This window comes from Palaemon carinicauda, chromosome 34 (genome assembly GCF_036898095.1).
Source record: "Palaemon carinicauda isolate YSFRI2023 chromosome 34, ASM3689809v2, whole genome shotgun sequence".
NCBI lineage: Eukaryota > Metazoa > Arthropoda > Malacostraca > Decapoda > Palaemonidae > Palaemon > Palaemon carinicauda.
In genome coordinates, this window is record NC_090758.1 from 58258308 (window position 1) to 58283307 (window position 25000).

Sequence of the window (25000 nt, forward strand, 5' to 3'; positions counted from 1 at the left end):
ATCTACGTCCCTCACAAAGGTCAGATTCATTTAGGTTTATTTGTTTATCATATTCATCAATATACTCAATGTATTAGTTGATTAAATACTAAACCATCTACATCTTCCATATTGTATCATTTATTCATTTAATATCATGTCAATAGTAACCCCATTTTAAAGACTGGATCACTACTCCTCTGATAACTAGAATAGAATCATCCTCACTGACAGGCATTTCTTCCTTTTCTGAGTGTAGTTACCTTCACGTGGTGAAAGGGTTTGTTAAACGCTATACTTATTAAAGATGTACTAGCCAGGGCCAAAATACTAGGTTGGTTTGCTGTAAGTGATAAGGATAAACTCTCCCCTACCACCAATCCCCACTGGCCATCGTGGTGATGAAATGGCCAAATCACAGACATGAATGAGGACAGCTCTTCTAGGAGGACACTCCAAAACGAGACCATTGTTCTCTAGTCGTAGGTAGTGCCATAGCCTCTGTACTATGGTTTTCCACAGTCTTGGGGTAGGGTTCTCTTGCTTGAGAGTACACTCGGGCACACTATTCTATCTTATTTCTCTTCCTCTAGTTTTGTTAAGGCTTTCATAGTTTATATAGGAGATATTTATTCTAATATAGTTATTTTTCTTAGGATATTTAATTTTTTTCTAAATTCCTTTCTCAATGGGCTATTTTACCTGTTGGAGACCCTGGGCTTGTAGCTTCCTGCTTCTCCAACTAGGGTTGTAGCTTAGCAAGTAATACTAATAATAATAATGATGATGATGATAATAATTATAATAATAATAATAATGATAATAAAAATCATCCAAACTGACAAGCAAACATTTATCATATTAATTTTTTTCCTCTGTTATCCTAAAAAAATTTTCATTTTTTATGTAAGAAGGATTTTTGAGTGACTGATTGATTAAATAACTTTTGAAAAGATAATGATGACCTTATCGAGAGAAAATGGAATGAATTTTCACAAAATTTAGAGCAAAAACTATTATCAGACTATTAATCCTATTCTAACTAACTTGTTTTAGAAGAAAATAATAATATTGGATATTCTAATAGTCAGACAAAAATAATCTATAATGATATCTGCATAACAGAAATCTATCCTTACTTTAATATGAAAAATATTCATCCCACTTTATATACAAATAAATTGAACAATATTTGTATTTTTAAAACATTCTGCATTGATTTTTTTAAAAATATTCTTTCGAGTTCACAAAAAACCTCAATCAAGTCTTCATTTCAATAAATTTATTGTTAAAGTGAATTCAATGATTATAGTGTTTGAATTGAATATGTAAAAAAAAAAAAAAAAATTATGTCAAATTCTATTATTCATACACATGTGTGTATATTAACCACCAACAGCGTAATACCACTCTCCCTCTTCTTCTTGAACCTTCAATTACCCTTCACTTTAACTCCACATGCCCTTCATCTCTTCACAAAAGCTACTTCATTTCAGTAAGCGTTTAACTTTCCCTGATATTATTAAGGATTTCGGATCATCCCTTCTCAAACGGAGAGAGAGAGAGAGAGAGAGAGAGAGAGAGAGAGAGAGAGAGAGAGAGAGAGAGAGAGAGAGAGAGAGAGAGTTAAGCAGTATCATAGTGTTATCCTATTAAATCCGGACTTTGCCCTGACTAATCTCTTGCCATTAATCTCGATTTAGAGAAAGTTATTACTTTTGAATTTATGGCCGAGTTCCAAACTTTATTAACTCGAAGCAGAATTGCAGTTTGAGATGTATAGTATAATATATATATGTGATTTCAGGCGATTTGATTTCCAGGTATCACTTAACATATCCACTAGCCATTATATATATATATATATATATATATATATATATATATATATATATATATATATATACATATATATATATATATATATATATATGTATATATATATATATATATATATATATATATATATATATATATATATATATATATATATATATATATATATATATATATATATATTTAGGTCTTATTTAAGACCATTTCCAAATAGATATCTGTGGCATTTAAATTAATTATACATCCATCCTTCCATCATAATTAGCGACCAGTGATTTAATTGAAATATTAAATAACGCAACCAACCCACCATCTGTCATTGCCAGTGGCAGTAATTGGCCTGGCTAAATTGATGATTGGTTTTGTTGAATGGTGTAAACTGGTCTATGAATTGGTGTAGAATATAGAAAGTTTATTGATTCGGAGGATGGAAGAATAGGGGTGAAGTTGCAGGGCCTATGACACTTTACCTTAGCCATGTCAGATAGTTCTGCGATCGATTGTATCCAAATTTACTTACATAGGTGGAACATTGACTTTAATAATACACACGTGTACACATACACACTCATATAAACACATTTATATATATATATATATATATATATATATATATATATATATATATATATATATATACATATATATATATATATATATACAGACAGTCCCCAGCTTACGAACACAATAGGGACCGAGAGTCTGTTCGTAAGTCGTATTGTTCGTAAGTCGTTAGTGCTAAATTTTGGTCTGGAGAACTCAGATGTCTACGATTTTCAGCAGTAGAAGTCAACAAATAGCCCCATTTCATATAAAATAGGTTGTTACAAATATTTTACTTTATCATATTACAGTAGTCTGTATAATACTGTAAAGTTCAGTACAGTATGTTGTTTTATTATCCTGTACTGCACACTACATAATGGAAACTTGCACAAAAAATCGGCCATACATATGCACTGCATTTCTGAATCAGCTGACTTTTAAGTAAAATCGTAGTAAATATAGTGTACTGTACATTTAGTACAGTACTGTACATTAATTCCTTTTTAAATAAATGTACTGAAAGATATTTTATTGTTCCATTACCCAATTTTTTTTGCTAGAAACTTACGTAAACAAGCGGCCATTTGCATTATGTACTGTACTGTAACGTTTACCTTTTCACGCTTATCAAATCAGCTGACTTGTACCGTACTGTATTTACTGTATGTAACAGTACTGTGCATTTAACTGCTTCATGGTTGTTTTGCTATTGTTAAATAAAATGCAAAAGGTTAGTTTACTGAATTGTTTTATTTTAATTTTGACCGACGGAATCATTCTTTGTAGAGTATACGTCACGTATCTTGTGACGTCATGTATTTGGCGGAAGAGCGCTGACAAACCGAATGATTTTCTTTCATTATGTTGCCAAGTAATCTTATTACAGCATTCCTATAATCGAAACCCCGAGTAACGATATCAAGTGTTTTAGTGGTCTGTATCATTAGTTATGAGATTAGTACAACTTACCGTAAAGTTAAGAAAAAAAAAGTCTGATGTTATATTTCTTCTGGCGGAAGGCGAGAGGCAAAGCAAGTGATTTTCTTCCGATCCGTTACTATTCCCATAATCGAAACATCGAATAAGGATATAAAGAATTTTTTAATATTTTTCAAAGAAATATGAAGACAACTGCATTAAAAATCAAAATACGGAGACAGAGAGAGAGAGAGAGAGAGAGAGAGAGAGAGAGAGAGAGGGGGGGGGGGGTTGCGTATTCCGTTTATAACTAATAATGTCTATCAACGAACTGTATGGAAAATGTGATACCCTATAATATATTAGCGCTGTTGTAATATTCACTATGAAGAGATTTCGAATATCAAGAAAATTATATAAATCAGTGTTATTCGTACTATGTGTGCGCATAATCGTAATACTGCAGCGTCACCTTGAGATCAGCTGATCTCCCAACCAAAAGTAAATCAAAAGTAATTGTTGATTATTGAAATGCTCAAGAAATTAAAAAAAAATATGAACGTGCTTTAATAAACCATAATTAAACACAATAATGTCTAATGAAATATGAAGGCTTAATATTGAACGAAAAATTGAATACTGTATGAAGCTTTAGAATTAACTACCCATATGCGATTGACAGAGCGAGCACACACACACACACACACAGAAAGAGCTACAACGATTTCGCATGATACCTAATAATAAGAACTGTAGGGAAACTGATTTTCTGTAACATATTGGCGCTGATGTAATATTCATCTTGAAGATATTTCTAATATGTTAATAAATAAAAAAAAAATGCCAAAAGTCTGATAACGTTATATTTCTTCTGACGGAACTATTCCCTTAATTGAAACATCGAATACGGATATAAAATTTTTTTTTAATAATTTTCAAAGAAATATGAAGATTTAACTGCATTAAAAATCAAAATACGGAGAGAGAGAGAGAGAGAGAGAGAGAGAGAGAGAGAGAGAGAGAGAGAGAGAGAGAGAGAGAGAGAGAGAGAGAGAGAGAATTTAACTTGAAATGAAATCTACGGATGTTTACGAACATGTTTGGACTTCCTTCAATTTGTGTTCGTATGTACCGTTGTTCGTAACTCGAATGTTCGTAAGTAGGGGAGCATCTGTATATATATATATATATATATATATATATATATATATATATATATATATATATATATATATATATATATATATATATATATATATATATATATATATATATATATATATATATATATTTATATGTATATATATATATATATATATATATATATATATATATATATATATATATATCACCACAACATCGTATTCAAATAGAAATAAACTTCTACCTCATACTTGGGATCGAACGCTGGCCCCTTCTAATGAAAGTCCTTTCATTAGAAGGGGCCAGCATTCGATCCCAAGTATGAGGTAGAAATTTATTTCTATTTGAACACGATGTTGTGTTGATATTTTTCCATATTGACTCATTAGGGGTAATTTGCATGAATTACTACCAATTGTGTCACGTGGTGGGCCGGGAAGTCGGGGAAAACTCGCTGGTAAGAGACTGATGTCTCGCCAGGTAAATCCTTAACGGCTGGGTAGCGTTAGGTTCCGACTTCTTTTATGGCCTCCTGTGGCATGGTTGGTTTCGACCTGGCCTTTCATTAGAAGGGGCCAGTGTTCGATCCCAAGTATGAGGTAGAAATTTATTTCTATTTGAACACGATGTTGTGTTGATATTTATCCATATTGACTCATTAGGGGTAATTTGAATGAATTACTACCAATTGTGTCACGTGGTGGGCCGGGAAGTCGGGGAAAACTCGCTGGTAAGAGACTGATGTCTCGCCAGGTAAAACCTTAACGGCTGGGTAGCGTTAGGTACCGACTTCTTTTATGGCCTCTCGTGGCATGGTTGGTTTCGACCTGGCCTTTCATTAGAAGGGGCCAGCCTTCGATCCCAAGTATGAGGTAGAATTTTATATATTGTACCAACCGTGTGTCACACAATTGTACATAATTATTTTGTATATATTATGCTTGTATCTGCGCTCTTCCCTCGCACTAAAAAGAACCTGAATGATCATGTCTCCGGTTTTGCTCTGTAACATTGTCTGTCTCTCAAACTTGTTATGTCCTGTCGACTCGCTCCCACTGCCTTCCACCCCCACCTCCCTCGCCCCTCCATCGTTGGTACTATGACGGACTCTACTAAAGCAGTTGGCGCTGCGGCCGCCCCATTGAAACTTCCACCGTTCGCCAGCGGAGAGGCATTTGCTTGGTTTCAGCGCGCAGAAGTCCAGTTTCGCATCAATGGCGTGACTCGCTCAACCACCAAAGCAGATTATGTTCTCGCGGCGATACCCGAGGACACCTTCCCGGAAATATCCGACTGGCTTTGTGAACAAGGAGACACGCCAATAGCGTATGACGCCCTCAAAACATACCTTCTGCAGCAGTACTCGCCGTCGCCAGCCGCCCGTGTAGCAAAGCTTTTTCAGCTCTCGCAACAACCGTTGGGGGACCAAAGGGCTTCGCTTGCCCTCAGGGAAATGACTAGTATCGCTCGCCTTCAACCTGCCGCAGACGGCTCTCCTCGTTAGGTAAACCTACTTCGTGCCCTTTGGATACGCCGTTTACCCGGACCTATACGCGCTGCCATACCCGATGTCGATAGTTTACCCATAAAGGACTTGATGACCAAAGCCGACGCCCTTATGGACAGCCACTTCAAGACCTCCATCAACGCCTCCACCCCTGACGAAGAGGATGCCTATTCAACGTCAACTGAAGCTGACATGAATGCCGTAGGACATACACGCCCACACCGTGACGTGCCGAAGCAGAGACAAAGCCGCCCACCAATCGCTCACGCCCCAACAACCGACTTCTACAGCCACTTACTACCTCCCATCCGCCGCAATTTTGCTACTACCACTTCCGATTCGGGGCAACTGCGAAGAAATGTGCCGAGGAATGTCACTGGCCAAAAAACGTGTAAGTAGGCCATCGCTTGTGGCGGTGGCCTCCCGTGTTTCTAATCTTTTTTTTACAGGATGCAAGAACGGGCGTGCGATTTTTGGTAGACACGGGTGCTTGTCGTTCTCTTTTGCCAAGGAAACTCTTCAAGGCACGACGTAGTCTGTCTACATCTGCCGACGTCCGCTTGGTAGCTGCCAACGGATCTGCGATACCCACCTACGGTTACGAGAACCTCACATTATCATTCAGAAACGGTAAATTCAATTGGAAGTTTCTCGTTGCTGACGTCACAATGCCAATCCTTGGTGCGGATTTCCTCTCTCATTTCCACCTTCTGGTCGATGTCGCCCACCGACGATTGGTCAACGCAGACTCGTACTTGTCAACACCTCTTCAACCCGCCCCCTCTAACCTCGCTCTCCACATCAGCGCACCCACGGATGCCTACGCCCACCTCCTCACGTCGTACCTGGAAGTTTTCCGTCCAGAACTTCACCAAACGCCCACGGTTCCTGCCAATCACGGTATTTATCACCATATCAAGACGACGGGACCCCCAGTCTTCGCAAAATTCAGACGTCTGGCACCGAAACGATTGGCAGCCGCCAAACAGACGTTCGCCGAAATGGAGGAAATGGGCCTTTGCCAAAAGGCCTCCAGCCCATGGTCGTCACCCTTACACATCGTTTTGAAGAAAGACGGCTCCCTCGTCCGTGCGGGGATTACAGGCGCCTGAACATGCAAACAGAACCGGATCACTACCCCCTCCCAAACATTGCCGACGTGACCACCTACCTGCACAAAGCAAAGGTTTTCTCTACGCTCGATCTCTTGAAGGGGTATTATCAGGTGCCTATGAACCTAGAAGACATCCCCAAGACCGCCATCTCCAGTCCGTTTGATACATACACCTTCAATTATTCCTGTTTTGGCCTTCGTAATGCTGGGGCAACGTTTCAATGTCTCATGGATGGCATCTTAGGGGACCTCCCTTTCTGTGTATGTTATGTGGACGACATACTTGTGTTCTCCTCCTCAAAAGAGGAACACCTCCGTCACCTGCGCATCGTGCTCGACCGCCTGCAACAAAACGGCCTTGTAGTCTGGTACGACAAGTGTACCTTTGGCGCCAACGAAGTGTCGTTCTTAGGGCACCGTATCACTCCTGAAGGAGTCCATCCCCTCCCTGAGAAGGTAGCAGCCGTTCAGAACTTCTCCACGCCCTCGACCGTCAAAGCTTTGCAGGAATTCTTCGGCATGATCAACTATTATCACTGTTTTCTGCCAGCCATTGCCGCCACTGTTGCTCCCCTCTACGCCTCCCTCAAGGGCAAGCCAAAGGACCTGAAGTGGGGTCCCCTTCAAGAAGCAGCCTTCTTCAATGCAAAGAAGGCCCTATCAACTGCTGCGGCTCTCACTTTTCCTATCCCACACGCGCCTCTCCTTCTCTTCACCGATGCCAGCGACGTCGCTATTAGGGCAGTACTCGAGCATGTGGTCAAAGGCTCGCCCAGCCCATTGGCCTTCTTCAGCAGAAAACTGTCCAAGGCAGAATCGGGTTATTCTACCTTCGATCGAGAATTGCTGGCGGTGCACTTGGCTGTCCGTCACTTTCGCCATTTCTTAGAAGGTACGCCCTTCGTCATTCGCACAGACCACATGCCTCTGGTGCACGCCTTCACTCGACAGTCTGACGCCTGGTCCACCCGTCAACGCCGACATCTCTCCGCCGTGGCTGAATACAATTGCACCCTTCAATACGTCCCTGGGAAAATGAATCCTGTTGCCGATGCCCTGTCACGAAACACGTTGGCTGCCGTTCAACTGGGATTGGATTACAACGCCCTGGCTGAAGCCCAACGACAGGATCCAGAATATCAAGCTTGTAGGACATCCTGCACGTCCCTCCGTTGGGAAGACTTTCCCCTCGAAGACTCCAACACCACTCTCCTCTGTGACGTCAGTACTGGTAGACCGCGACCTTGGATTCCTGATCCCATGCGCCGACACGTGTTTGATTTCATTCACGGCCTTTCTCATCCCTCGTGCCGTTCTACTGCACAGCTCCTGAAGGCAAAGTTTATTTGACACAGCATTTCTAAGGATGCTAAGGATTGGGTCCGCGCCTGTACTTCTTGCCAAACTTCCAAAGTACATCGACACACAGATTCAGGAGTGGACACCTTTCCTCAACCTCAGCGTCGTTTCGCACACATTCACGTCGACGTTGTAGGCCCCCTACCCACATCACAAGGACATTGTTACCTGTTTACCGTCATCGACCGCTCCACTCGTTGGCCTGAAGCCATTCCCATTAAAGTGTTGATTCTCTTAACGACCTCAGGATTAGAGCCCCAGGCAGAATCGCCCAAAGACTATAATATCAGAATCCAGACTTTAATGTATTAATATATATGGCTTATTTGAAATATGAAAGAAACATGTTTAAATGTGCAAAAATTTATCATTAATCGAATGCCAAATCCCAAACTTACCAAACCTGAATTTGACAGGTATATGTACAGAAGAATTGTCATTGACTTTTATCTTTCTTCGTGGCTGAGTGGTATGGTCCCTGACATACAGATATCCTGGACGAGGGTTCTAATCCCCGCTAGTCTGATTTTATAGTTTTTAAGCGATTCCACCTGGGACTCTGATCCCGAGGTCGTTAAGAGAATCCAGACTTTAATGCATTAATATATATGGCTTATTTTAAATATGAAAGAAACACGTTTAAATGTGCAAAAATTTATCACACACAAACACACACACACACACACACACACACACATATATATATATATATATATATATATATATATATATATATATATATATATATATATATATATGTATATATATATATATATATATATATATATATATATATATAAAATGCATATATATATATATATATATATATATATATATATATATATATATATACGTATATGTGTGTATATATATATATATATATATATATATATATATATATATATATATATATATATATATATATATATATATATATATATATATATATATATATGTATATATATATATATATATATATATATATATATATATATATATATATATATATATATATATATATATATGTATGTATATATGTATTTATATATATATATATATATATACGTGTGACATTTTTGGAAGACATTTCTATATATGATTAAATTTAACCGATTTATTGATCGTTAGGGAAAAATGAGGGCATAGTGTGTGGTAATTGGGCGTCTCTCTCTCTCTCGCTCTCTCTCTCTCTCTCTCTCTCTCTCTCTCTCTCTCTCTCTCTCTCTCTCTCTCTCTCTCTCAACCATTAATCTGGCACCATTTTATGCACTGATATTCGAAGACACATGCAAAAGTTCACCTTACAATAAAAGCCTAAATATTTTACTTGTGTCAGTTCAATACCTCATGATTCCATAATAAACGTATTGAAGCAAACGTTTTTCCCCATTGCTTTGGGAAACGTTGTCATACACATATGAATTTGAACAATGCTCCCAGGCCATCAATCTTCATTTTACGTTACGTCAAACGGTAGAGAGGAGAATTTACTTTTATTGATGTACAGCCCACATTTACTAGTATGGAATATGAAAATAATTTTTCTCATATATATATATATATATATATATATATATATATATATATATATATATATATATATATATATATATATATTTAATTTATAAATATCAACCACGAATGGGATTTAATACCGAATTCTATCTTGGGAAAATATATCCACTTGGAATTCATTTCATGGTAACAGCTTCTGGCCGGGTAGAGATTTGAACCTCCACTCCAAGGCTATAAACAACATTAAAAATGGATCGGCAGCCAGACCAGATGGAGTTCCAGCTATTTTGTTAAAAAAAACCGCAAACACTATCGCGAAGCCGCTTGCAATACTGCTAAGACAAAGTGTAGATATGAGCAAGATATATGTTAAACATAAATTAGCTTATATAACCCCTATCTTCAAAAGTGGATCAAGACTAGAGGCAAGCAATTATAGACCTGTTAGTCTAACATCACATATTATGAAAGTGTATGAGAGGGTAATAAAAAAGAAAATAATGAGACATTTGGTCAGAAATAATTTGTTTAATATAAGTCAACATGGTTTTGTGCCTGGAAAAAGTAAAGAGACCCAACTGATAGCACACTATGAAAATATATACAAAAATATGATAAATGAAAAAGACACAGATGTGATCTTTCTAGGTTTTGCAAAAGCCTTTGACAAGGTAGACCATAATATATTAGAGAAAAAATGAGAAAGCATAATATTGTGGTAAAGATAGGAAAATAGGTAAAAGAATTCCTGCAAAAAATAAAAACAGATACTGGTTGCATATGATGAGAAATAGGATGAAGCTCAGGTAATATCTGGCGTGCCACAAGGTACGGTATTAGTTGCACTGCTGTTTGTTATTATGATCTCAGACATAGACTATTATGTTGAAAACTCTGTAGTGAGAAGTTTCGCAGATGACACAAGAATAAGTAGAGAAATTACTTGTGATGAAGATAGGAACTCACTACAAAGAGATCTAAACAAAATATATGAATGGGTGGAGATAAATAAGATGGTATTAAACTCCGATAAATTCGAATCAATGAATTATGGAAACAAAAAAGGAATGATATATGCATACAAGGGACCTAATAATGAGACAATCATAAACAAGGAAGCAATTAAAGACCTTGGTGTAATGTTAAATTGGAATATGTTATGCAACGACCAAATAGCAACACTGTTGGCTAAATGTGAAGCAAAAATGGGAAGGTTATTCAGACACTTTAGAACAAGAAAAGCTGAACACATGATTATGCCTTACAAAACTTATGTATGTAGTACACTCGAATACTGCAATGTGATATGGTACCCACACTACCAAAAGGATATTGGACAAATAGAGAGAGTACAAAGGTCCTATACTGCTAGAATAGAAGAACTTAATGAACTTGACTACAGGGAAAGACTGCAATTTTTAAAACTATACAGTCTAGAAAGGAGAAGAGAACGCTACATGATAATACAAGTATGGAAGCAAATAGAAGGAATTACTGTAAACATCATGGAGCTAAAAATATCAGAAAGAGCAAGCCGAGATAGATTAATAGTGCCAAAAAATATACCGGGAAAACTAAGGAAAGCGCACAGGACATTAATCCACTAAGCACCAGCATCGATAATGCAGCGACTATTTAATGTGCTGCCAGCTCATCTAAGAAACATATCTGGAGTAAGCGTAGATGTATTTAAGAATAAGCTCGATAAATACATAAGATGCATCCTAGACCATCCAAGACTGGAAGATGCAAAATACACCGGATGATTCACTACCAACCTTCTGTTTGATATACGATGTCCCTCACACTGAGGGACCTGGGGGAACCCAAACATAAAATAAGGTAAGGCATGGCTCAGTTATCATAAAATGAATTCCAAGAGGATATGTATTCCCAAGATAGAATTGGGTATTAAGTGCCATTCATGGGTGATATTTACATTGATTGAAATTACGTGTGCTATTGATATATATATATATATATATATATATATATATATATATATATATATATATATATATATATATATTTATATATATATATATATATATATATATATATATATATATATATATATATATATATATATATATATATATATATTTGTATATATATGTATATATATACACATGCATGAACATATATCACAAGCACACGTGATTTCAATCAATGTAAATATCACCCACGAATGGCATATAATAATTTATTCTATCTTGGGAATATATATCCACTTGGAATTCATTTTATGGTAACAGCCTCTGGCCGGTTGGATATACGAACCCCCACATGTTCGTCTGGAAACCATGCCTGCAGAGACTCTTACCAACTGAGCTATCAAGATAGCTCAGTCGGTAAGAGTCTCTGCAGGCATGGTTTCCAGCCGAACAGGTGGGTGTTCGAATCTCTACCCGGCCGAAAGCTGTTGAAATAAAATGAATTCCAGTTGGATATATATTCCCAAGATAGAATTCGGTATTAAATGCCATTCGTGGGGGATATTTACACACACATACACACACACACACATACATATATATATATATATATATATATATATATATATATATATATATATATATATATATATATATATATATATATATATATATATATATATATATATATATATATATATATATATATATATATATACTGTATAATGGTTGCTTTTCAGTTCAATTATGAACTTCGATTGTTATATTATTCGAATCAATATCCATAGATGGTTAATTACTCACCGTCTGTTTTATATGAAAAAAAAAATTATAAGTTCTTTATGTATAAAAATAACCTTACATTTCATTTAAAGGACACATAATATTAACACAAACTGAAAGAAACCTTTCAATATGTTATAAATGATGTTATAACCAAATGGTCAAATAAATGATTAGAGAAAAAGAGTTTGAAGTGGATAACCCTTTTCTTACAAACTATTGATATAAAATCTGTTTCGAAAACCATGGAAAATTATATTAATTTTCAGTTAAATAAAATAAAATAGTTAGAAATAAAGTCTTGTCATCATTATAACCTACCAAATGGCTCTTACACATCAAAATTCAATATGTATATCAATTTCAACCGTAGAGGATCATCTCAATTTTCGAAAGCCAATGTAGAATTAGGCCTTTGAAGATGATTGCCGAAAGCTTCAAGCAAATACAAAACGTAGAGAGACTCAAACCTTTAGTAGAAAGACTTAGATATCATACGGAATTAGCTTTCGGGAGTCACTGATTCGTCAGGTTTGATCCTATTTGAAGAGAGAGAGAGAGAGAGAGAGAGAGAGAGAGAGAGAGAGAGAGAGAGAGAGAGAGAGAGAGAGAGAGAGAGAGAGAGAGCCTTATTGCCTTATTTTTGCCTTATTTTTTGTTTGGGTTCCCCCAGGTCCCTCAGTGTGAGGCACCTCGTATATCCACCAGAGATTTGCTAATGCATCTTCTGGTGTATTTTGCATATCCAGTCTTGGATGGTCTGGGATGCATCTTAGGTATTTATCAAGCTTATTCTTAAACACATCTACGCTCACTCCTGATATGTTTCTTAGATGAGCTGGCAGCACATTAAATAGTCGCTGCATTATCGATGCTGGTGCTTAGTGGATTAATGTCCTGTGCACCTTTCTTAGTTTACCTGGTATATTTTTTGGCACTATCAATCTACCTCGGTCTGCTCTTTCTGATATATTTAGCTCCATGATGTTTTCAGTAATTCCTTCTATTTGCTTCCATGCCTGTATTATCATGTAGCGTTCTCTTCTCCTTTCTAGACTGTATAGTTTTAAAAATTGCAGTCTTTCCCAGTAGTAAAGGTCCTTAAATTCTTTTATTCTAGCAGTATAGGACCTTTGTACACTCTCTATTTGCACAATATTCTTTTGGTAGTGTGGGTACCATATTACATTGCAGTACTCGAGTGTACTATGTACATAAGTTTTGTAAAGCATAATCATGTGTTCAGCTTTTCTTGTTTTAAAGTGTCTGAATAACATTCACATTTTTGCTTTACATTTAGCCAAAAGTGTTGCTATTTGGTCGTTGCATAACATATTCCTGTTTAACATTACACCAAGGTCTTTAATTGCTTCCTTGTTTGTGATTGTCTAGTTATTAGGTCCCTTGTATGGATATACCATTCCTTCTCTGTTTCCATAATTTATTGATTCGAATTTATCGGAGTTAAATACCATCCTATTTATATCCGCCCATTCATATATTTTGTTTAGATCTCTTTGTAGTGAGTTCCTATCTTCATCACAAGTAATTTCTCTACTTATTCTTGTGACATCGGCAAAACTTCTCACTACGGAGTTTTCAACATCATAGTCTATGTTTGAGATCATAATAACAAACAGCACTGCAGCTAATACCGTACCTTGTGGCACGCCAGATATTACCTGGGCTTCATTTGATTTCTCGTCATTTGCAACCACTATCTGTTTTCGGTTTTGCAGGAATTCTTTTACCCATTTTCGTATCTTTACCACAATATTATGCTTTCTCATTTTTTTCTCTAATATATTATGGTCTACCTTGTCAAAGGCTTTTGCAAAATGTAGATAGATCACACCTGTGTCTTTTTCATTTATCATATTTTTGTATATGTTTTCATAGTGTGCTATCAGTTGGGTCTGTGTACTTTTCCAGGCACAAAACCATGTTGACCTATATTAAACAAATTATTTCTAACCAAATGGTTCGTTTTTTTCTTTTTTATTACCCTCTCATACACTTTCATAATATGTGATGTTGGACTAACAGGTCTATAATTGCTTGCCTCTAGTCTTGATTCACTTTTGAAGATAGGGGTTATATAAGCTAATTTATGTTTAACATATATCTCGCTCATATCTACACTTTGTCTTAGCAGTATTGCAAGCGGCTTCACGATAGTGTTTGCAGTTTTTTTTTAACAAAATCGCTGGAACTCCATCTGGTCCGGCTGCCTATCCATTTTTAATTTCGTTTATAGCCTTGACAATATCTGCTTCATTAATATCTATATCTGTTAGATATTCAACATTTTCTTCTCTCCTTTCTGTTTCATTTTTCTCATTCGCAATTCTTGGCGTGAACTCACTCTTATATTTTTCTGCTAATATGTTGCGTATTTCCTTTTTTTCATTCGTTAGCCGTCCTTCAATTCGTAGAGGGCCTATTTTCATTCTCCCTATATTCATCTTTTTTGCATAGGAGTAAAGTACTTTGGGGTTGGTTTTTATATTTTGAAGTGTTCTTTCTTCTAAGTCACTTTTTTCATTTTCTTTCGACTCTATAATCTTTTGTTCTGCATTTTCTATCTTACATTTTATTTCCATCATTTTCCACACATATTTTTCCTTTGCAAGATTTTCTTCCACTTTCTAATTTTCTGAAATAAGATCCTTCTGTCTCTTGGTATGCACGTCTTTTGTTTATTGTTTTTTTTTTTTTCGGTACAATTTTTTCAAATATTTTCTCCAGTATTTTGTGCAGTATGTGAGAGAGAGAGAGAGAGAGAGAGAGAGAGAGAGAGAGAGAGAGAGAGAGAGAGAGAGAGAGAGAGAGAGAGGGTGAACAAAACGGCAATGAACAAAGAAAAATTGAGAAAACGGATTTTGAAGCAAAGCGAAAAATCTATTTTTGGGTGAGGTAGCCATGTCATCCTGATGTAAGCTCCTTCATTAGTAGCTTCCTAGTTTATATTTCACTACAGTGATATATCCCAGAGAATTTACCAAAGGTATCCAGAATTCTAACTCCTGGAGCAAATATCCCTTAAAATTGGATATCGCGTAATCAGAGGACGTATTCTTGACACATCTCATTGCCATTTACACCCCTAATAGCGTTTCCGCTTTAAGAGGGAAAAATGGCAAGAATATAGGAGAGTCGTAAAAGAGACAACGCTCTCGACACTCCTACTGTACTGTAAATAGTGCACTGAATCGCCACTGCGAGGCACCACCAAGCCATTCTTTGTAGCTTTGTAGGTGTTGCAGATACAGTAACATAGGGAGGGATTCATTATCCTTTTTTCAAAAAAGAGGGTGGGTCCATCAGGATGACATTGCTTCCTCACCCAAAAATCGTTTTTTTTGGCTCAGGACATGTCGTCCTGATGGAAGTTTACCAGAGCATTAATGTATCTGTGGATTTTCAATAGTGCCGTTATCTCGAGATAAATATTTCCTATTTGGTCTTCTAGACCTAGAGAAACTTGATGTTACCGTTATACATCAGTTAATTGATCATAAACTATGTCAGCTTTTCCTGCCCCCTACAGGGAGGAGTCTGGGTAGACTAGGAAAAAACTCAAGGATTATGAGTTCAAGGAACAATCTAGCAAACAGTTTGTATATTAGTGTCATCATATACATAAGTATACTGTAGTTTGTACTTAGATGGTATATCTCTCTATAGGTTACTAATACCTCCCAAGTCTGGCTGAAAAAAGACAGACAGGTTTACATACGTGTAGGAAACCTTAGTTCAGTAAAATTAACAGATTAGTACAATCAGTTCTCACCTGTTTGCTTGGGACAGTTTTAACCTTAGTTCCCCAATATTTTCTTAAATATTAAAAGAATCAAGGATGCTCTGACTTTATTCTTAATCTAGAATGTTTGAGGTGAAAGAGACGCAATGATTCCTTCTCTTGTTTATTACAAGAATAAAAATCATGGATGTATTCAGTTACATCTTATGCAGAACAATTCTGCATAAAATCAGAAATAGTAATAACACAATTAAAATAAGTTTCACCTGAAAAGGAAAACATTAGCCACTCTAAGGGAAATATAAAATGACATGATATGTCTTACGAGTCTATCATGTACACCCTTCACTAAAAGTCCAAATTAATGCACTGTTCTTCGCAGTAATCAAGAGGCAGGCTTTATAATACTGCCTGCCGCCATCACATGAAAATTTTATTTCCTGTAATTGCTTCACCTAGTGTTTGAAGAAAACTCTGGATGACTTCCATCCAATATAAGCCCAAAGGCTTTCAAACGACATCGTCTGAAAGAAATTCAGAGACGAGGCAACTTTTCTCGGATCATGACCTGCGGGTGTACTGTTTGGATCCACTCTGTGTATAAAATAGGTGATTTTCGCCCTTAACTGTTTCAAGGATACTGTTGAACCAGACGTCTCTCCCTTGAAAAGCTGACCTCCCTTAAAGTCTGAAGTTCTACGAAGATAGACCTTTAGGCATTCCACTGGGCAGAGGGATGCTTCTTCCTTCATAGGGTAGATTTTCCAGGGACCCCATCTTTTAGTGAATAGTTTGTTCTTGGCGAGAAATGTCGGATCCGGAAAGAGGTTCAGTTCTCCGGAATCTGTGAACTGAATGTGGCCATCATCCCTCGAGAGGGCCACTATTTCGCTAACTCTGGCTCCTGAGGCTAGTGCAAATAAGAATATCACCTTTCGAGTCAAGTCTTTCACCGAGCAATCCTCATTGTTCAGAGTTGATGCTAAGTGAAGAACCTTATCCAAAGATCATGAAATGGGCTTTTGAGGAGCTGCGGGCCGAAGTTTAGCGCAGGCTTTTGGAATCTTGTTGAAGATTTCATTAGAAAAGTCTGTCTGGAAGGTATATAGGATTGGCTAGGGCAGATTTACATGTAGTAATCGTGTTGGCTGCTAAACCTTGTTCATGAAGATGGATGAAAAAGGACAAGCAGAAATCAGTAGAAATCTCCTTAGCTTTCTTCGCCTTGACAAAGGCCACCCATTTCTTCCAGGAAGACTCATATTGTCTTCTTGTTGACTTTGACTTGTATTCTTCTAAGAAGTGAATACTGTCCCTAGAAATCCCGAACCGTTTCTTGACCGCTAGGGCGAGAAAATCATGATATGAGGGTTTTGGGTTTTCTCTGATGAAGCTGAGACAGTCAATTGCTGCACTTGCTGAGTCAGAACTGGGTCCAGCCACGGGATCAGCTTCAGGCATAGTTCCGTTATTAAAGGGAACCAAACATTGTTGGGCCACTTGTGGGCCACTATTGCTGCTATCTCCCTAAAGGATCTCAGTTTGTCGAGGACTTTCAGCAGAAGGTTGTTTGGAGGGAACAGGTAGATCTTGGATCACCTGTTCCAATCTATGGACATTGTGTCTGTCGCTTCCGCTAGAGGCTCCTCGTACAGGGCTACATACCCGGGTAGCTTCTTGTTGTCGCTCATTGCGATGAGGTCTATCTGCAGTCCTGGGACTTTGCGTAATATGAAGGAGAATGATTTTGCGTCTAAGGACCATTCTGACTCTATCGGGTTGACCCTGGATAGAGCGTCCGCTGTCGCATTGCGGAACCCTTGAAGATGGACTGCTGACAAGTGCCATCTCTTCTTCTTCGCTAGACGGAGGATGGCCAGTATCACTTGATTTATGTGAGGCGATCTCGAGCCTTGTCGATTTAGGCATCTCATTACAACTTCGCTGTCTAGAACCAGACGGATGTGGATTGAGCAGCGAAGTTCCAGTTTTTTCAGAGAGAGAAGAACCGCCATGGCTTCCAGAAAATTGATGTGGAAGGACTTGAAGAGGGGAGACCAGGTTCCCTGGACTTTCCGATGATGAGAGTGACCTCCCCACCCCTCTTTTGAGGCGTTCGTGTGAACGTTGACTGCCGGTGGAGGTGGTTTCAGAGGTGCCTTGCTCTTCAGGTTCTTGGCTTCTTACCATTGTTTGAGTAGTGATCGCAGACGATTTGGAATCGGCCTCTGTAGATCTCTTCGAGCGTTTGATGCGTAGTTTCTCTAAACTCCTGATGCATCTTTTAATTGTGCTTTCAATATTGGATCTGTCACTGAGGCAAACTGGAGGGACACCAACACTCTCTCCTGGTGCCTTCTTGATATCTTGTCGGATTGAAGAAATCTCTTGACAGATCCTGCTAACTCTTTCCTCTTCTTTGATGGAATGGAAAGGCAGTGTGACTGTAAGTCCCATCTGACGCCCAGCCACTTGAACTTTTTGAGCTGGAGATAGACGAGACTTTTCCAAGTTCATCTTGAATCCTAAGTGTTCCAGGAACTGGATCACTTGTTTGGAGGCTTGCCTGCACTCTTCCTTGGATGCTGCCCACACCAGCCAGTCGTCCAGGTAGGCTACTACCTGGATCCACTTTTAGGCGTAGTTGATGAATGACTGCATTCGCAAGCTTGGTGAATACCCTTGGGGCTATGTTTAGACCGAAGGGCATGGCTCTATAAACGTAATTTCTTTTCTGTAGTTTGAACCCTAGGTAAGGGGAAACTTGACAGTTAATTGGAACATGCCAGTACGCATCCGTCATGTCTATGGAGACTGTGTATGCCCGTTTGGGCAAAATGGTCCTTATGTGTAGAAGTGTCAGCATTCTGAACTTGTGGTTCACTATGAATTTGTTGAGGGGTGATAGACCCAGAATTATTCTGAGCTTTTCCGAATCCTTCTTCAGAACACAGAATAGCCTTCCTTGGAATCTGATGGACTTTGCCTTCATTATAATTCTTTTGTTCAGGAGTTCCTGAACATATTCTTCCAGAATGGGGGTTGAATGCTGGAAGAGTTGAGGAAAGTTTGGTGGAGTTGAGCTCCAACTCCACCCTAGTCCATTCTAGATTAGGCTGTGGGCCCAGGGATCGAAGGTCCAACGATCCCGGAAGAGGAGAAGTCTCCCTCTTACCGGTAGCATCTCACATGGAGTGCTGGTTGGAGAACTTGCCCCCTTGTCCACGTCAACCTTTGTTACTCCTACCTCTGAAGGAGTGTCTAGAGAATCCTTGAAAGGAACCTCGAGACTTCGGCCTAAAAGCCGTCGATTGGCTTTCAAAAACTGGGGTGAACACCGGCGATTGGGTCGTCAGTGTTTGGGGCACCAGTTGGAAAGTGGAGGTTGGTTGTGCCACCATCTGGGGCACCGTGGCCACGGGAAGCTGTTGCTCTTTTTTAGGCCGAGAGGGCACTCTTGGTCGTTTTGATTTATTCTTTGGCTGGGGACCCTCGTCAGCGGAAGATTTTCTTTTTGAGGACAATCCCCATTTGGAGAGGAGATTCCTGTTCTCCGTAGCGGCTTTGTCCACGACCTCTTTGACCACTTTGCTTAGGAAGAGGTCTTTTCCCCAGATGTTGGAGGCTATGAGCCTCCTTGGTTCGTGTCTCGCCGCAGCCGAGGCGAACACGAACTCTCTACAAGTCCTCCAGGCTTTGATAAAGTTGTACAAGTCCTTGGTGACTGTCGTCAAATGAGATTTGGCGAAAACCATGTACATTTCTGGGGTGTCCGAGATGCTTGCCATAGTCTCTAAGCCAGTCTGCAGAGACATGGAAGCAGCAAGATGTTCCTTAGTCTCTTGTTCTCTTCACAGGAGAGACTCCGACAGCTTCGGGAGGTCTTCGCAGAACTGTCGGCCAGCAATATCTGCCTCCAGCTACCCAACTGTGAAGGTGTTATGAACATCCTTCCAGTCTTTATCATCTGATGGAAAAGCAAGGGAAAAGGGTCTACACTCTTCCAGTGTAGGGCAAGGTTTCCCTGCTTCAATTGCCTTTAAGGCTGCCTTAAACCCTTTGTCCATAAAGGGGAAGGCACATTTTGGGGTCAACAATAAAGAACGAGTGCTTTTTGCTGAGACCCGGCACCTTGGAGCTAGTAAAGGCCCTCTCTTTCAAGGTGGTTGTATATAAGGCCTGATCCTTAGAGAGTTCGAAGACAGTCATCTCCTTCGGCTCTGTTTCCTCCTTGGATGCAGGTTCCGTCCTCAGACGGACATAGCAATCCGGGTAGACCCCTTTGCTGGGCCAAAACTCAATTTCCTCTACTGGGACAGTGCCCAGTTTCTCTGAGAGGAAGATCTTCCACCCCGACATTGGCATATGCTCTGGATATCTCCAAGGATTAACGTCAGAGAAAGCAGGGAGATCCTTGACGTTTAGCTTCTTCGGGGCTAAACGTGTTGCAACCAACTGATGCATTTCCGTCCGAAAAGAGGCTTCTTTCTCGGACGATTTCTTCTGAATGTCCTGCAACATAGACAGCAGTGAGTGCAACGTACTTGTGATGGAATCTAACTGGGGTGCAGTAGATGAAGTCAAAAGCACTGGCTCTCTCACCCCGGCTGATGATACCGAAATCGTATCGGTCTTATCAACTTCGGCCTCAGGAGGTACGTCATCTTCCTGCTCCAGTTCTTCGACTAGGAGATTGTTCTCAGTCTCCTCTGAGACAACCGACATGTTGTCATCTAATTGGATGCCCTTCAAGGTGTCCGAAACATCAGATTCTGCCGGAATCTGAACAAGGGGAATCTCAGGTTGAGCCTGGGGAATGATTGCATCCGCAGATGCCCTAGGGAAAAGACAGTCCCTCATCCTCTTATTAGGAAGGTATGGGCAAGAGGTGTTCTTCTTAAAAACTCTGACCCATTTTTGTAGTGCGTCCCTTGCTGCATCCCTTGACTCAGTAGACTTTTGATCATCAAAAGCCTCTTTTACCAGTTTGTTACAAACGGTACATACCTGTGGGTCCCAGTATTTGAGAGCCCCCTTGGTGACTGTGCAGCGAGCAAGGGCCCTGCACACGTCATGGCCGTAGAAATTCTTGCTACGGACCTTTCAAAAGCTGTTCCCGCACACGGGATGCTTCTCCTGTAAAGAAAGAAAAGCATATAAGTATTCGGTGAAATTCTCAGATTTCAGCATACATATTTTTTTTTTTAAATATTACCTTGGATAGAGTAAGCTAGAAATGGGAAAGACACCTACTTGTGCTTCCTGTCCAGCCCATTGTTATGATCTCCTCCCATATTGAACAATAAATTCTTAAAGAATTTTGTATGGGAAGATAATATCCTTTGATATAAAGTGTCTTCTTAACACAATGTCCCAGGTTCAATTTTAGGGGTATGTTGATGGTCGATAACCATTAAGTGGTAGAGAGGATCATTCTCTTATATGTGATGGTCTTACAATAGGCTGCCCATGAAACACCTTGTACGTTGGAAAAACTATTTGGGCTACAGCACAGACCTCCCGGGCCTGCCGGCACATGCTGGGCCTACCGACATATGCCGGGCCTGCTGACATATGCCGGCCTTGCCGACATGTGCCGTCTTATTCTGGGCTATTGAAAGCAGTTGCTGTCTTCAGATCTATACTTTGGGTGACCGACTGCCAGCTGACAACTTAGTTGCTAGCCACTGGTCATACTGTAGTATGTTTATTGTCGTTGGGTTATCGCTCAGCGACACCCCCGGGAAGTGGCGGCAGAGTAACTCCTGGCCGACAGACAACCAACATAGCCGCCGACAGCTATAAGCTGCCAGCGGCCGGCCCAGTAAAAGGAAAGGTAGAGAAAAAGAGAGAGGATGGAGGAAGGCAAAGGCCCAGCCTTGCCGACCTCCATCCTGAATGAGGGTTCAAGTGGAAAGGGGAATTATATTCGGGCTTCCACCCAACCATATCCCATGCATATGGGCTATGGAAGGCAGTCCAAGGGAGGACTGAAGATCACTAATGATTATGAGGGTACCTGTCGCCAGCCGGCCCAGCCGACAGCAGACATGGAACCTCAGGCCAGTTCTATATATTACCCTTGGGGTCAAATATAGATTGACGGCCAGGGAGGGTGATGGCACATCTAACACAAAAGAGACAGCAGGGAAGGGGTAAATGTCCTATAAGTGAGGCAATACCCGAAGGCATTACCTAACTTGAAGGGTTCTGATCTCATAAAGTAACCTCTAGTAGGGGAAATCATTTCCCAAGGTTGGGTTAGTCAAGTGAGAAAGCGGCACACAGGACATAATCTCGCAGAGAACAGAATCTCGTACCATAGATCTTAGGCAAGGAAGAAATAATTTCTTCGGTCTAAGATCTACCAGCACAGGACTGTCTGTTAGACCAACAAAGCGGGAATTGTTATACAAAAACCTCCACATATGGTCTAGGGAGGTCTAGCCTCCTGTAAAGACAACTTAACCTAACTTGGAAAATCATTTCTCCAAGACAGTAAGATATCTAACACAGACTTTTTTCTCTGATGTCCCATTCTAAACTCAAAACTGACTCAGTGGTTAAGAGAAAGAAAAGAAACACCCCAGTAAACTTTGCCAGAACTCAGTTCACAGCAAAGCTAACTGAGGATAGCCTAGGCTAATCAGAGGGAAGGGGAATTGCTCGTAAATCTCGCCAAGAGATTAGTATCGACTTAGAAGGTATAGGAGGCATCAACCTCACCTTAGAAGACAATACAAGAGCAATTGGGGACATGTACGAAAGTATACTAAAGCTCCTAGGCTAGTAACTCTAGGAGCATAGAGAATCGTTCACCGAAACTCTCTTGTATACTATCTTGGAAGAGGAAAATTTATACAGTAATAAAATATTGCCTGAGCTTCAATAAAACTTTACCAGGAGGGTTATATCATGAATGAAGTGTGTAGGTGCCTAGGCTAGGAAGCCTAGCACTCGTGAGGCTTGAACATAATAGCCAATTCCACGACAACAATGACATAATATAAAAATCCCTAGCTAAAATACTAAATAGCTAAAGTTATTAAAGCAAAAAATGCCGGGAAAGTCGTTCTGGCTAACTAGATGTACAAGAAAAACGACCGCGTTCATGACGCCATCCGGCTGGCAACAGCTCCTGTTACGTTAATTACGATCTCAATCGAAGAGTAAAACTGGCAAGAGCTTACATTTACACAATTCAAAGATATTACTTAACTTTCCTGAAGCTGATGAGGCTGGTGAAGACATCATAGCAACAAATAACTCCGAAATAGTGAGAGATAACACGGGATAACACTGGTCAACGAAGCTACAAGAGAAAGAATGGCTTGGTGGCGCCTCGCGGTGGTGATTCGGCACACTTTTTACAGTACAGTAGGAGTGTCGAGAGTGTTGTCTCGTTAATGACTCTCATATATTCTTGCCACTTTTTCCCTCTTGAAGTGGAAACGCTATTAGGGGTGTAGATAGCTATGAGAAGTGTCAAGAATACGTCCTCTGATTACGCGATATCCAATTTTAAGGGATATTCACTCCAGGAGTTAGAATTCTGGATACTTTTGGTAAATTCTCTGGGATATATCACTGTAGTAAAATATAACCTAGGAAGCTAATAATGAAGGAACTTCCATCAGGACGACATGGCCTGAGCCCCCCAAAAAAGCAATATAAAACTTATATTTTTGTTTGAATTACGATAATTTGTTAAATATATAGTGCAATACAGTGTTTCATTATCTATTCGATAAAATTATAATAAGTAAATATATGGAAAATATTAATGAGAGACAAACTATTGCTCAACTAAACATTCGACTGACCAATATCATAATTCTGAATGTAGACAGTCATTAAGATCTGGAGGCAAATGATCAAATCGAACCTACTTCAAACCACTTTATAAAAAGACAAGTTGTAAATAATTATTCCAGTTGCCAATAGATGGCATCCAAATAAAGTTTCGAAGAATTTTGGCGATTTAATGTAAATAGAAATGTATATTAAATACATCTCTCAAAAAATAATATTAAATATATACCCAATGTTTTTTTCTCACAGAAGGTAAAATATATATATATATATATATATATATATATATATATATATATATATATATATATATATATATATATATATATATATATATATATATATGTATATATATATATATATATATATATATATATATATATATATATATATATATATATATATATATATATATATATATATATATATATATATATATATATATATATATATATATATATATATATATATATATATATATATATATATATATATATATATATATATATATATATATATATATATATATACTCTGCTGCTCCACTTACTTAATTCTTGCTGACAGTTGATACAACCAATAAGTAGTGTCACCTCCAATAAACCTTTTAACAATTACAACGTGACGGCGATCAGTGGCCTGGCAGCGTGCTAGCTAATAAAACTCAGCTGTTCACCTAACAGATCTGTATTCCCATGACCAGCACTCTAGGTGGCTGAGAAGCTTACCTGACCTAACACCTCAATCAGGCAACGTATTGGCTAGTCAGAGCACTACTCTGGGAGCCCTAGCT

The 25000-nt window shown here is 38.8% G+C and overlaps 1 protein-coding gene across 1 annotated transcript in view; it reads left to right on the forward strand.

Moving 5' to 3' along the window:
• LOC137626639 (neuroligin-2-like) overlaps positions 1-25000 on the forward strand; it is a 50212-nt gene that overhangs the window by 682 nt on the left and 24530 nt on the right. The window contains exon 1 of the mRNA XM_068357659.1: positions 1-19. This exon is cut by the window's left edge and continues 682 nt beyond it. Within this exon, the coding sequence (XP_068213760.1) occupies positions 1-19 (19 nt within the window). The remainder of the gene's footprint in view (positions 20-25000) is intronic.